This window comes from Aegilops tauschii, chromosome 1, assembly GCF_002575655.3.
Source record: "Aegilops tauschii subsp. strangulata cultivar AL8/78 chromosome 1, Aet v6.0, whole genome shotgun sequence".
In the NCBI taxonomy this organism is placed as follows: Eukaryota; Viridiplantae; Streptophyta; class Magnoliopsida; order Poales; family Poaceae; genus Aegilops; species Aegilops tauschii.
The window spans coordinates 222641194-222657442 of NC_053035.3; the positions used below are offsets into that span (position 1 = coordinate 222641194).

Consider the following 16249-nt stretch of genomic DNA (forward strand, 5'->3'; position numbering starts at 1 on the left):
CTCTCTCAGATCCGCAGAAAATTCGTGAAGGTAAATGAACCAATGCAAGAAAAAAATATGAAACTTGCTCTGAACTGTTAAATAATTAGTTTAGATGCGTGAAAGTACAAGTAGTCTAACTTTTTTCCAAAGATTGCACACTTCAGCGATCAGACATGTGCATTGTCACATTCTCCAGAGTCGCATGGGCATTTAAACTTATTCGCAAGTACGCAGGCTAGCATTTTACTATTTATTAGGAGTACATATGCAAAATATGTCTTGAAAAGCTACACAACCGTCGACATTCAGAAAGCATTTCACAAGGAGAATTAGGGCAACTAAAAGACTACCAGTTTGTTTTGTTCATATATTCATAGATGGCACTATGCCGGCTGTTAGTTAAAGCAAAGTTAGTAACCTATGAATTGAATTACCAGAATTAGAAGGTGGAAAAACTGAGTCCTACACTATACTACGGGCGGGTTTCCTATCAACCATCAGTTAGAATGCCTTTGCCCCGCCGACCTGCTAACACGCCCCAGCATCCGTGCATCACACAGCATCACCATTTGCATAGCATACATGGAGAATGTTGAATGTCTGAAATTATATGACCTGCCCGTAGCCTGGTCTTGCTGGTAAAGCCTAAGGTGCTCAGGCAGGGCATCACCTGCATAACAAACCACCATGAATCTGAAAGTACTTGAAGATAGCTACGGAAGTCTGTATTTGTATCTTCCAGTTGTATGCATGATCATGTGTGGGCACCAGATGAGATTTAGTTGGCAGCGAGATTATTTGACGCACGGGCACTCACATGTACTATGGAGCACTATAGTAGCTTAATAATCATAGCTCCCCTTCTGCGTGTGTTGGTCTTATAATTCAGACCAATAATAATCTGATAGTTCTGACCTATCAGAATAATACAGGGATAATAAGGATGCCAATAATTTTACATTCAAGCATACTATCAAAATACCAAAATAATAACAACGGATATGATCACTTGCCGTAATACAAGAGTTTCATTGCATGTTCCAGATATTTATCAGGCCAATCATTATATCTGAATCACATATTACACATGAAATACTACGCTGTGTGACATGTACATTGCCAAAAACATTGCGATAGTAGAAAACCTATAACAGCGATGATGGTGCCAATGTGACGGCTGATTATTGAAATGCAGTTAGTAGCTCAACTAAATGGAGTATACCTCCAACTATCAAAATACCAAATAAAAAGATATATGTAAAAAAACGAATTACAGCAAATCTTGACCATCGCAAGAATAAATGCTCTGTCATTACAAAACCTGCCGGTCTATTAAGACCGGAATTCAGCCTGTAAGGACTTCCTTGTAGACGATGTTCTTCATTGACGTCAGTAAGGACACGGTCGGTCTTTTTCGCTTCTTTGGATTGTCCTTTTGCTTGTTGGCCTTCTCCTTCGGCTTCTCCTTCTGAATGAGTATCTTTATATTTCTTTTCGCGGTGGCTCGAGACAGAGGAACATAGAGCTGACCATGAGAGAACACGGGATTGGGTAGGTAGACACCAACAATCGGGATGGTCTGCCCTTGAGCCTTGTTAATGGTCATAGCAAAGCTAAGCCTTATAGGAAATTGCTTCCTTTTAAACTTGAACAGAAACATGTCGTTTTCAGATGGGCAGAGAGGTATTCGAGGAAGGAAGACCCTCCTGCCAGCGTGTTGTCCAATCACGATTTCTGCATCAATGGTGTTCCTCTCAAAACCTCTAACAACAAGCCTAGTGTCGTTACACTGTCCATTAGCTGGATCAATGTTCCTTAGAAGTATGACAGGGCAGTTCAGCTTTAGCTTGAGTGCATGCGGAGGAAGACCGTTAGGAGTCAATCCATTCAGAAACTCCTGAGCGTAGTAGCCATATGGGTCGTCCTCCGCACTGTCAAAGCTATGGTAGATTACTTCATCTCCATGAAAACGCTCTATCATGCGGATGTTTATCTTGTCGACATTGTCGTTTGTCGTGGAAAGGATTGCGCGAGATGTCATGTAATTCGAATCAGACATGTTGTCATCTAGACTCGGAAACACGTGGTCAATAAGCTTCTCCAGGTCGTCAACCTCGCCTGTAGACGGCAGACAAATGTCTTCAGGGAGTAGTATGTTGCCTTGATCGTCGACATCCTCAGTGCCATTGCCGACCCTTAGCAAGTAATCTGCAAACCACGTGTCATTATGAGCCCTCATGTTGGTGATGAGCCGAAGCTGCCGCATACCCTTCCATAGATGAGAACTTCGGAGGGTTGCATCAATTATCTGGCCCCGCGACCCCCTTCTGACGGCCGGAAGCACCTGCGTAAAGTCCCCACCAAAAACAACAGTTTTTCCTCCAAAGGGTCGGTCGCGTATTCCCATAATGTCGCGCATGCTATTGTCCAATGCCTCGACCGCTTGTCGCTTCGTCATGCTGGCCTTGTCCCATATTATCAATGAGGCCATCCTTAGCAGCTTGGCGGTCCCACTCTGCTTGGTGAAGCTGCACGAGGCTCCATCATCGCAACTCAATGGGATCTTGAACCTCGAGTGGGCAGTCCTGCCGCCAGGCATGATAGAAGCGGTGACGCCCGACGTCGCGGTAGCGATACCAATCTTGCCACCGCTCGTCACCTTGGCAAGCATCGCCCTGTATAGGAAGGTCTTTCCTGTACCTCCAGGGCCATCAACAAAGAATACACCCCCATCACCGCGTTCAACAGCCGCTAGTATCTCGTCGTATGCGGCCCTCTGCTCCAAGTTTAGGGAAGATGCCAATTTAGTGTCATCCACGTCAAACTCAACGGTTGATTCCTCGATGACCTCTCTTGCCTCGCTCTCGGTTGGGTCAAACGCATCATCGATGCTTGGAAGAGCGAAATCAACAATGTCTTTACCCATGGACTGCAGCATACCCCTAATGTCAAGCAACACCATCTGCTCCACCTCGTTCGGGGACGTGCGTGTTCGACGATAGTCATCTGACATAGGCTCGAGGTGCCTATCCCATAAACCGCGCACGTCGCCTGGCTCGCAGTGTACCAAGATGGTTGCGAAGAGCCTCCTAAGACAACATGGCATCGCCCACTGCTCAGCCTCAGTAAGACAGTCGTCGAGCGTGTTGTCTGCCTCGATGAGTCCCAACCTTTCAGCAGCATCTCTAAAGCTCCCACATAGCACGCCGTCCACGGTGAGCAAGTCGTTGAAGGATGTTTTGCCCGTAACATGGTTTAGCAACACACGCAGGTAGTATCGCTCCCCCTCGGCAGGATTGGCAGACACGATGCGACCTATTTGAAAACGCTCGACCCTAGGCTTCCAAAACTTCTTTTTCTTCTGCCACGTGAAGCTTCCGGGAAAATCCTTGTACAATATATGCCTAGCCCGAGGGTGTTCCTGGTTAGCCTTGAAATACTCCGTTAACATGGATTTTGAAGCATTTTCGGAGGCGACAACATTCTTCAAGTCAGCCTGCGCATTGAATGCAACCCTGTGCATATTTGGGAGATGAAGAGGCAGCTGCAAGACAGGCGGGTAATTGGCGCAAAGTGGGAAGCCAAATATCCTCCACATAGCCTCCGGAGGGGTGACCCACCTTGCGTCAACGTATCTCTTGATCTCATCGATGTTACCATCGGCATCGGGTTGGTCGATGCTGAAAGAAGCCTTATCATGGCCCTTGTAAATGTACTTGTAAAGATATTTGACGGCCTTTATGCTAGAGCAGACCTCAACGTTGATGTGGCAATTGAACATCCGCAGAAGGTAAGGGTTATAAGGCACAACCCATCTGTTGTCCAACATTTTCCCTCGGACCTTAGCACAACTTCCATCGTCTCTACGCCGATAAACTGGGTATGAGTCCTTGCCTTGTGATGTGTTCTCATTGAACGGGTGCGGGTATCTGCACTTGCATTCGTTATCTTGCATGCAAACATTCTTCGGGTTGAGAGCACCGCAGGGTCCGTGCATCATATGTTTTACCACCAATGCATGCAATTCCGGATACTTCTGCTTGTCTGGGAGCTCTGCGGAAATTAGTCGGTCATACTGCTCCGGGACGACAAGCTTATATGTTGAATCCATGATCAACAGAAAATGTGCATGGGGGAGGCCCCTCTTTTGGAACTCGACTACGTAAACGTAAGCGACCACAACACCCAGGATATGCTTCTTGAACAACATGTATTTCATAGCCTCTAGTTTGCCGTAGAACACGCGAGCCACAATATCAGGTCGGTCTTGCGCCGTCTGACCAGGAAGCAACTCATTTGTTATCTCTTCCCATTTAGGGTTGCAAGTCATGGTCAAGAAGATGTCAGGCTTCCCGTATGTATGGACAATTGCCATGGCATCCATATGCCTCTTCTTCATGTCGCGGTCGCCACCAGGGTATGTTCCAGGGAGAACTATTCGGGTGCCAACAGCGCTTGCTCTTGTCTCCCCCGATGTGATCGCATCAACAACTCCTTTATACAAGTCGGCACGAATCTGCGTCTGGTTCTTCCTGTACCACCTCAACCGACAACTCTCAATCTTGATGTACATGTCGACCGCCATTGCTGCAGCAGGCGTGCTCCACAGAGTATGGGATTGAAGATCGCAGGCCGTGTTTGCAGCATGTAACAGTAGTAGTCCCTAACGGAGACGCATAACCTGCTATTCCCCTCTGCACATGATTGAGTACCACGAAAATGAGGATACTTTTGAGAAATAATATATTATTTGTAACCAAATCGGACACAAACGACATACCTGCATCCTCCTCATCATCATGGCCCAGTTGAGGATGTTGTACAACCTCCCATGGAACATTACGTTTAGGTAGCTTTGGGTGCCAACCTAGCTCCCCCCTTGGATAGAATAGGGGATAAGACAACAGATCATATGCTCCGGAGGTCACACGTATACTGTGCCTTTTGTTGTTGTTACCACAAAGCGTTATCCTCCTGTCAAACCTTTTGGCTAGGTCACTGCCCTCAACCCAAATTGCAGAAACCTCAGTTGACAGCCGTCTATTATATCTTCTTTGGTCAAGCCTCTTATCGGTGTTTAGGTCTATCCTATAATTATCGAGGTTGTCCTTGTGTGCACCCAAACTCCTAAATTGCTGGGAGTATGGGTTTTCTTTGAGTATGTCTACTAACATCTTCACGACATCCTGGTCTAATTGATTGGTCGCCGCCTTATGATGATTAAGGTTTGGGTCGTCATCATAGAAGTACAACTGCAGATGTTCAGGACGGGAGCTAGGCCCGAACGAATGCACATTGTGGTAGATGGTGCCGTGTGCCCGGAATGTGTACACCCCAGACTTCATGTTTGTGTAGTTTTCGTCAAGGCTGACGCCAAGGGTTGTGAAGGCAAAATGCCCGTTGAAGAACCGTATGTTCTCCCGAAAATGTCTAGAATCTGCATCCATGCTGGACCATAGCCTCATCAACTCTGGGACTGGTTCCGGTTGCTTAAGTTCGATCTGGCCATTGCGACAGCAGAACCCGTTAGTCTCAGACTCAAATTTTCTGGCCTTGCAGTGTTCACAGTTTGCGGCGAGTTTCAGGATGTGAGTGTTGTCTGGAATGTTTGAGTAGACAAAGTCAAATGGATCAATCTCGCTAGGATTACCACCAGTCATGGTTGCTTTGCTCTCATCATCCATGCTGTCATTATTGGATCCTACGGGTATTTGTTGAAACATCACATTGAAAATAAAAACTGCACATAATTCTAACTACAATAAAGCCACACGACGTGCTAGTTCAGAGTTGACCATACCTTGGTTGCGAAACATGTAGTACTCCTCGTCCATCAAATTGGGACCTGTCGGCTCATCGCCCATGATGTCGCTTAGGAATACATCGATGTCTTCTGCATTGTCGTCGTGGCGAATGTGCCAGTAGACTTCATCATGTTACAAGAGGGTTGCTTATAATTAGCATAAGAAAAGTGACAATAGTACATTCATACCATCAGTACGGACAGTGTAATTCGGCATGTTCGTCGGAGGGTCGCCATCAGATGAATCATCTCCGACGGCCCGAGAGACGGGTGATGTGCGGCAGATGAATGCCGGACATTGAGAGGTTGAGTTTCCCAGGTCTGGACGGGGGATAGCGATGGATTCGTTGCACGGGGTGTTTTTCCTTCTGCCATAATTGGCCTTCCTTTGAGCACTTGACTCCCCCTTTCAATTACTGACATGCTTTTCCGGCGTTCCATCCGCTTCTCTCATACTTTTTCATTCTGTTTTTGTCTCACATCAACCGTTACTTCCTCCTTTTTCTTCTGATAAGAAGCTCGGCTACGTTCGTTTATCTGCTCCCTTTGCTCGTTTGTTAAATTACATTTCCGCTCATTATCACGTTTCCTCCTAGCAAGATCATTATCATGATTGACACCAGACATGTCTAATGTTGAAGGGGTAAATGTTGCTTCCTCCTGCAATATTTCTGTATAGCTCGAGCTATTAGGGGGGGGGGGGGCTGGTTGAACAATGTCTTGCAAAAATAATTAACACTATTCGATATTAAGACGTATGGAGGCAGTGTCATCATACATATTCTAATTTAACGTAAATAAAAACAATGTGCATTAAGATGAACCGTTAAACTGTACGCTTCGAGCATGATGGTCACTAAAAAGTATTTTGCTATGAGCAACAAAAAAAATGTAACAGACATGGTGAAACTCAAGGTAATATTTTACCTGATGATGAAAGTGGACGTTTGTTTTCCTCTTCGAGAAGCTTATCCTTGTTCCTCCGATAAGAAGCTCTCCGCATGGCGTTTCTACGATCTCTCTTGATTTCTTCATCCGTTTTTGGATTTGTTTCTTGGGCGTCATTCAAGATGACGTCTGGTGTCATTCAGGACATTCACAAAATTTAAAATATAATGTATCCACGGGCCCTTAATTGATCATGGAGTCCCAACAATATGATTACCTTCTAGGTCATTGTCATTAATGAGACCAGATGTGACCGTAGTTGTAGCAGGAAATGTTGACCCATCATGCGAGAATGATGTATAGTTGGAGATAGATGGGTTGTCTTGTTAACAGAAGTTGTCCATACATATCGCCAAGTCACTGGTTAAGACAAGAGTAGTGCTACTGATTATAATTAATATAACTTTTAGAGCTCACCTGATAAATTAATGGCATGTGCATTTTCATCCTGGAGTTGCCGATCTTTTTTATTCGATATGTAGCTCTCCGCATGGCGTTTCTACGGTCTCTCTTGAGTTCTTCCTCCGTTTTTGGATTTGTTTCTTGGGTGTCACTCAAGATTAAATCTGAAATAAATGAGGACACTCACAATTTTTAGATAACAAAACATAACCAAGTCAGCAACTGACACTTCAGTACCCACAATTTGTTTACCTTGTAGATCATTGTCATTAATGAGTCCAGATGTGACAGTAGCTGTTGCAGGAAATGTTGACTCATCATGCGAGAATGATGTATACCAAAATAAGCTTGTTGGGTTGTCTACTTAAGCAAAGTAATCAATACATATTGCAATCTCAAAGGTTTTGACATTAACCGTGGTACTGACTATGATTAATAAAACTTTTAAAGCTTACCTGATAAATTAAGGGTCTGTGCATTTTCATCCTGGAGTCGCAGATCTTTTTTTCGCCGACCTGTAGTTCTCCTTAGGGCGTTTCTATGGTCTCTTTTGTGTTCTTCTTCTGTTTTTTGCGTATTTTCTTTGTTGGCGTTCAAGTCATTTACTGGTAACATTCATGCCATTCTCTCAAAAACCAAAGGAAACAACATATTTTGATATGAAATGAAATTGGATTAGGTCCAATCATATTACCTTGTATATCATTCGCAGAAATCATACCATAAGTGTCCGTACCACTACAAGGATATCCCGCATCATTATGCGAGATTAATGTATAGTCCGAGCTACCTGGGTTATCCGATGGGAATGATTGGTTAGTATAAACTTAAATGGCAGAACCAGATGTTATTGAATCACTTACGGGACAAATATCGTCTCGTATGGGAATGTTTAGCTGGAGCCGTACAAACATATGAATGTACAGATGTAAGATAAAATAGACTTACTTGAAATACGAAGGGGACATAGATCATCTCGTGTGTGTTTGTTTAGCTGCCCAAGCATATGATCCGACCCGTTTTTGTTGCATTGTCCCATCAGTTCATCTCCTATTGTATTCCGGCATAAATGCGGAGAGTAAAAATAAAATAAATAGAAGCTGATCTAGTACACTTATGTAATACACACATATAACGCACAACATTGCGAAAGTACCAACAATATACCTGGAATCACATATGAAGGTTGTTTCACGTTGGTGATATCACATAGAGAACGGCGATGAACATTATGCCCATCTTCTTGATGTTTTTTTAAACAATCTGACTTGTTTGTGCGATAAGATGCCCGCCTCCACGCGTTGATAAGATCCCTATGGTCTATCATACGTACCACATATATGAGAGTTTAAGGAGCAATATATAGTTACGTTACTATAACGAATTCTTCGCATACCGTGCCCTTTCAAATAATAATCTATGTAATCCTAAGAGTAGTCAGAAAAATCACGCCAAACTACTTACCAGTCTTTGGAAGGGAAGGCTGAATCTCCTTTTGTAACCTGACCATATCCTCATCTTTTTTCTTCCGATAAGCTGCGCGCTTCTGTGCATTGAACTGTTCCCTAGCTTAATCAGCGGATTTCTTCCGTTAAAAAAATACAGATCCCGTTGCCTTCTGCTCGCAAGTTGTGTCCTCTGCAGTGTGAATAAAAGGATAAAACAATAATCCCGTACATGTCATCTCATCAATCTGAGTAAACCTCACCGATGCTATACCAAAAACGGCGGTTCGGAAAGTGGATAGGCATGCTTGGAGACTACCTTCATTTTCATCTTGTAGGTTAGTCGTATTATCCTTATTGTTTTCAAAAGACTCAAGCATCCTGAATTTCAAAGGTTCTTGCCCTACAAATTAGAAATCAACTCAAATTGCGTTAGGTTGTACATGAAGGATTACACCCATAAATTTTATTACTCATGTCACATGAAGTAGTCTGAGTCAGTACCATTTCCATGTTGCACTACAGGTGTGCCAAAATTCAGTGTTATATTACTCAGAGCGGACAACGAATAATCATGAGCATCATCAACACGTAGCAATTTAGAACCATCTGTAGAGTTGTAATGTTGATGAATACAAGACAAATGAATCAAAGGAGGCATAGGATGTAGGCAACATTCCAAGAAGTACTCACACAGTCTCATACCTAGTTCTGTTGTGGAAGTATCGTCAACATTATCAGCTACGGGTATGATGCATGCATTGTATTCTTCAACATTTTCAACGCTCGTAAGGACTGCAACACAAAATGCCGACAGTTTGTGCATGTAAGAATTTTGTGTTAGGCAACACATATAAGTAATCTGCACACTGAATTATACCTGGTTCCGTCGCGTAAATATCGTCAAAATGTTCAGATACGGGCATGGTGTTTGGGTTGTACTCATCATCAATTACCCCTTTCGTAAGGACTGCAACACATTTCGCTGTCAGAAAAGCACGCATCGCATGTGATCGAATTTACGTTGGACTGCATCATACCTGTAGTTACGTCCTCATCTGTTTGATGTTCACCTGCCGTACTTTTTGAATTCGCCATACTCACCTAAGGTACCAAAAAGATCCATTTAATGAACGATCATTGCTTGATGGGAAGAATATTTGAATTAACTGATGTTTAGCCAAGACAACTAAAACTGATGATGAACTACAATTTGTTTTCTATACTAATTTTAATGAGTGAGTCTGTCTAAGCATGTCTTTATCTACTCATGCTGGACATCTAAGGTACACTCGAAGCAAACCAGTGATGCTCACTAAATGCAAATACTCAGCAGCAGCATAAAGGGTTTGCTGTGGATCTTCAATCTGACAGTCTTGCAATGATTATTCACGACACAAAGAAGATAAGTGTTCTTGGCTAAGCTGATTGATATCCATTTATTTTTTGATGTACATGATCAATATGATAATTTGCTGCCACTGTTACAAGACATATTTCCGGCAGTTGACTTGTAGTGTTACCACATTTTATCACTGAAAAAAGAAAATGCACTAATGATCTTTACTGGTATCCTGGATGTGTTGTCTTATCGTAGGAGCCAAGTTCATTTATGTGTTGTCTTTAGTATGCAGAATTTGAAAGCAGGCTTTGAAAAATAGCACCAAGCTTGAGATCACAGAAAGATTCAATTTACAACAATTTTATTATCACAGTTTTGTCTGAATACATATGGCTGTTCGGTGATTCTACATGATCGTGACTTTACTACAATTTTATTATCACAGTTTTGTTTGGCTACAATTTTTGATGTCCACAAACCTAACAAAGAAAAGGCAATAATGATCTTTACTAGTATCCAGTGATTCTCACTAAATGCCATTGATACAAGACATCTTTCTTGCATTTGACTTGTAGTGTTACCACATTTTATCAATGAACAAAGAAAAGTCATTAATGATCTATACTGGTATCCTGGTTGTGTTGTCTAATCATAGAAGCGATTTTATATTTGCTAAGTAATAAGGACAGTTTAGTTACTTTATGTGTTGCCTTTAGTATGCAGAATTTGAAAGAAGGCTTTAAAAATTTCAAATTGTATGATCATATTGTTGTTCGGTGTATCTCCATGATCTTGACTTTTCTAGCTCTGTTGTTCGCGCCTCCCAGGACGCCGGCTGAGGAGACAAGTGCAAAATACAACACCCCCGCCAAGACGCCAGACATCGGCCTCCCTCTAGTTTTCATGGTACGGTCCCTTACCCTCTCTACCAAACTGGCCAGCTCCAGCTGCAGCTGATTCTACATGCATCTGCCGTGGCTTATATACATTATTAAATGTTACCATTTAACATGACCTGACTCCCACCCCAAGGATATAGGTACCCATCTTTCTGCATTAAAATATAAAATCGAACTTCTAGATAGATTTTGCTTCAACTGGAAAAGTCTACTATCTCATGCCAGGTTCAATTAGAAAATGACTAAGTGAAATGACTAAGTGTGCCTACAGAATGCTACATCTAATTTTTCACTGGAACAGGATACTGAAGTCTCACTCATGACGTATGTGAGATGGCCATTGTGAAAGCACTACCAACTTGCAATGAGATGTGTGTATTAGATGTGATGGGAGTATGAGATGCGATGGGTGTATGAGATACATATATTTCGTCGGCGTCTCCTCGAAAACGATCAGCGCCGGATCCTGGACGTGTTTGGCGGCGGTGGATCAATGCATCGGCGTGCGCGTGATACCTATATGATGTTTGTATGAGATGCATCGACGAGATGTGATGGTTGTATGAGATGTGATGGATATAGGTAAACTGGACGTGTTATCGAACGTCATACCTGGTGGATCTGCGCCGGATCTGCGCCGGTAAACTGAACGTCGATCTGCGCAGGATCGCGGACGTTTTCCGCGGCGGCGGATCAATGCATCGGCGTGCGTGTCCAGATGGGGAACGGCTCGGCGGGTTCGTTGTGCGACTGGGGCGGCGGCGAACGGATGAAGGGCGGCGGCGGCGACGATCCAGTGCAGGGAGACTGGCGTGCGAGTCGATGAAGGGCGGCGGCGGCGACGATCCAGTGAAGGGAGACTGGCGTGCGAGTCGTCGCGTGCGTGTCCAGATGGGGAACAACTCGGCGGGTTCGTTGTGCGAGTGGGGCGGCGGCGAACGGATGAAGGGCGGCGGCGGCGACGATCCAGTGCAGGGAGACTGGCGTGCGAGTCGTCCTCGCTCGAGGGCATGTGACGACGCGGGTTTTTTTTTCGCTGTTCAATCGTCGTAGGTTTTTTTCCGCTGGTTAACCGTCGTAGGTTTTTTTTCGTCGCATGTCTCGGGCGCGACCTGAAGAGCGATGGGGCTGGCGGAGGGGTTTTTCACGGGTCAGCGTTAGGCGGCAGTAGGTGGGAGGAGGTACCAAAATAGGTACCAAAAAAACCGGGTGAGGTGGGACGAAAATAAACCTGGAACGGAGACTACCAACTCCTCCATTAGGAGTAGAGATTTTCTCGCAAAACAATCGTCAAAAAAAAACATTCAGAAAGTATTACTGTTCAAACAATTTTCGAGATTAAAATTACGAAAAATTGGAAAAAATGCAAATTTTTCATCCACGTTGTGAAAATCAATTGTTACATATTTGAAGAAATACGCATCATGCCTTTAAAATACACTCATCATGTATTTTAAAATCTCTATTGTGTCTAACAAAAAGTTCATCACGTATTTTAAAAATACCCATTATCTATTTAAAAAATCATATATAAAATATTATAAATTAAAAAGGGGAATAAACAAAAATAAAATAAAAACTTGAAGAAAACAAAAGAAAATCGAAAAGAAAAAACTTGAAGAAAACCTAAACCGAAAAGAAATAATGAAGCAAAAAAAACAATAGCTGCAAAATGGTCGGCCCATGTGCGTTCGGCCAAAATGATCTTGTCAGAACACTTGATCACAAAATGAACTCTCCATGAAATTATTTCACGATCTAACCCTTTTTGAAAACGCTAGAGCCCGTGGCGTTGTTGGTTAATACTGAAATGCCAAACCAGCCAATGTTCCTGCCTTGGCCCACGATCAGGACGTGCTGGCGTTACTCGCTGACGTGGCAGGATGGAAACGCCAAACCAGCCAACATTGGTAGAAACGCCAGGTCCTATGGCGTTTCTGCCCCAGATATTTTAAGTGGTTATGGGGCTCTCACCCCCACTCACCACTCACTCGCTTCTCCCCCGTTAGCCATCCCGAGCTCTTGCCCTTTTTCCCTTTGTCTCCCCCATTTAAACCCTCTCAAGTCCTTGCAAATTGATTGTGTTGGTTCGTGGATCCGGTGTCATTTCCGTTCCTTGAGGAAATCTCCTTCATCTCACAAATCTGTATTGGTTGGATTTGCGTATTTGGATGGTTTGTTCTAGTTCTGAACATTGTTCCATAATATGGTGTTTTTAGTGTATACTAACGAGTATGGTTGGTCCAATAGTGTTGATTTGTGAAAGTGCGTTATATCGACTAGAGGGGGGTGAATAGGCAATTTTTATGAATTCTTCACTGAGGAATTTCAGGATGAGGAAATTCCTAAGCGAAGAACTACTTGCAGCGGAATAAGTACTCAGATGCTAACATGACAGAACAGAAGCATGGTCATTATGATGAAATGAAAGCAAGTACAGAGTATAGAAAGCGTAAACACGGGATAAAACAGGATGAAGACAAACAGACTGAAGAAATTGAACTAAGGAAATTGAGAAAGTCTTCAGTCAAAGTCTTCAAACATATATGAACAAGCACACAACACAGTAATGAGGAAATGAAAGAGTTGAGGAAATAGAACCGGTAGGCTTGGTGAAGACAATGATTTGGTAGACCAGTTCCAACTGCTGTGACAGTTGTATGTCTGGTTGGAGCGGCTAGGTATTTAAACCTGAGGACACACAATCCTCACCGTATTCTCCTTGAGCTAAGGTCACACAGACCTCGCCCAATCACTCGTGGTAAGTCTTCAGGTGACTTCCAAACCTTCACAAACTCGGTCACTCGGCGATCCACAATTTCCTCTTGGATGCTCTAGACCATGACGCCTAACCGTCTGGAAGATGCACAGTCTTCAAAGGTAACAAGCGTCAGATCCATGCAGGATCAATCTCTTCAGTGATGCTCAATCACTTTGGGTTTGTAGGTGTTTGGGTTTGGGTTTTCCTCACTTGATGATTTTCGCTCAAAGTCCTCGGAGGATGGGATGCTCTAAAATGACAAGTGTCAGTTTCTCTCAGAGCAGCCAACCAGCTAGTGGTTGTAGGGGGCGGCTATTTATAGCCTAGGGAGCAGCCCGACATGATAAGACATAAATGCCCTTCAATGATATGACCGTTAGGTGGGTAGATATTTTGGGACAGCTGGCGCGTAGCACAGCAACGGTCGGAAATTTGAGGTTCAAATTCCTTAGGGCTATCATGTTCCTCACTTGTAGGCAATCCGCACTGGCGAATTCCTAACTCCTCAGTCAGAACAAATTCCTCAAAGACCAGAAGAACTTCGTCTCTGTCACTGAAGAAATTGAATGAACTGTATGAGATTTCCAATGGCTTCACTCGAAGGGATTGGTAGGTGTAGGATTTTGAGTTGAGCATCACTTGGAAATTTTTCCTTAGTATTTCCTTGACCCCCTTTAACAGTACAGTGTTTCCTATGACTCAAGAAAGAGAAAATGAAACTACGAAAACAAAAGTCTTCACGCTTCATGTTCCTCGAATGAATACCAAGTCTTCAAGGTGACACCAATTTCTTCACTTTCAAAGTCTTCAGAAAGTCTTCAGAAATCCAAAGTCTTCAGTCAAAGAACTTCATTTTTAGGGGTCGACTTTCTCTGTAAATATCAAACTCCTCATAGACTTATAGACATGTGTACACTCACAAACGCATCAGTCCCTTAACCTATAAGTCTTCAATACACCGAAATCACTAAGGGGCACTAGATGCACTTACAATCTCCCCCTTTTTGGTGATTGATGACAATATAGGTTAAGTTTTCAACAGGGGTAAACATATGAAGTGTAAATACTGATATTGAGGAATTTGATTGCAAGATATAGAAGAACTCCCCCTGAAGATGTGCATAGTGAGGAATTTTCTATTGAAGCAATGCACACTTGAAGAGTAGAATCATGGAGATCTCCCCCTATATCTTGTAATTCATACACGCATTTAACATATAATATGAAGAATTTGAAATGCATGACGAAATATGGTGACTTATATAATTCAGCATGCGTGCATTAACATATATGAGGAGTAAGCATGCAGAAGAACACAGCAAAAGTATCAGACCACCATAGAGTTTAAGTTTACAACTCGATCCAGCAAAGTCTTCAAAAGAACGAGAGTTGTAACTTAGCAAAAAAAACGCCCATATATGTAGACCCGCTTGAAGACTAACTCAAATTTCTCCCCCTTTGTCATCGAATGACCAAAAGGATCAAAAAAATGAGGACTAACGCCCCTGAAGACTATCATGTTGAGGAAGGAGCGCCAGCGTTGTTGGGGTCGTTTGTTGTTGTAGGGCCTGCTGCAGTGTCATCGAAGTCTTCATGCTCGTCTGTGTCGCATGATGAAGAATATGAGCTGGCCACCAAGGAGGGTACTTTGACCTTCTTGAATTTCTTCGCTGGTGGTTGAGACCAGTCAAAGTCCTGCTTGAGACCCATTTGCTTCAGATCTTCTTCACCATACATATGTGACAGAACAGCCTAGGTGCGACCGAAGACTTCATGGAGGTAGTAATGGTTTTTCTTTACTGCATTGTGTGTAGCAGTCATGTTGTGAAGAATGGAACCAAACTGACGCTTAACCCATTTGTGGTTGCGATCTACCTTCTGGTGAAGACTGAGGAGAAGCTCACGATCAGTCATCACCCTTGGAGCCGTGGCTTGAGAATTTGGCTTTGAAGCATTAGCGGCAGAGTCATGAGTGGCAGAGTCATCATTGGTGGAGTAAGATGCAGCTTTGCAGAACTGACCATCCAATGGACGAATGCCTTCATCAATAACAGCAGCGGCCTTGCCCTTTTCATCAGCTGAGGAAAATGTCCGTTTGAGGACTTCAATGAGGGGCAAGTAGCTGAGATGATTTTGAAAATCAGCCTTGTAGTTGAGTGAAGACCTTATTCTGAGGAATCTCATAATCCAAGGAGCATAAGGCTTCAACTCAAATGGAGAGAGTGCAACATTGGTCAGAGTCCTCATGAAGAAATCATGGTAGTTGACAGGGATGCCATGCATGATATTGAATAGCAGATTCTCCATGACACCAACGACTTCTTCCTCATTCGAGTCGTGGCCTTTTATTGGACTCAATGTCTTCGTTAGAATGCGATAGACAGTTCTAGGCACATACAACAATTCCTTCACAAGGAATTTGGTCCTTGGGGCTTGATCGGGCTTCAGCGGCTTCATCAGAACTTGCATGTAATGAGCAGTAAGTTCAGGTTCATGGTAAAGGCAACGAGCTCCTTCAAGGGGAGGACTGACAGGCAGGGCATGAAGCAATTCAGAGGCCGTTGCTTTGTAGTGTGTATTCTCTGTCATCCAGTCCAATACCCAAGAGTTCACATCATTAGCATCTCCTGTGATGTGCAGCGTTGCATAGAACTGAAGAATAAGCTC

At 43.4% G+C, this 16249-nt stretch overlaps 1 protein-coding gene across 1 annotated transcript; it reads right to left on the bottom strand.

Moving 5' to 3' along the window:
* Positions 1-1327: 1327 nt before the first annotated feature.
* LOC109758555 (uncharacterized) lies at positions 1328-9678 on the bottom strand. Its single transcript, XM_073505917.1, has 9 exons — positions 9621-9678; positions 9461-9550; positions 9286-9375; positions 9085-9189; positions 8900-8983; positions 5783-5908; positions 4966-5683; positions 4763-4860; positions 1328-4569 (listed from the first exon to the last, which is right to left on the bottom strand). The coding sequence occupies exons 1-9, from the start codon at positions 9676-9678 to the stop codon at positions 1328-1330; spliced, it is 4611 nt and encodes a 1536-aa protein (XP_073362018.1).
* Positions 9679-16249: the final 6571 nt, after the last annotated feature.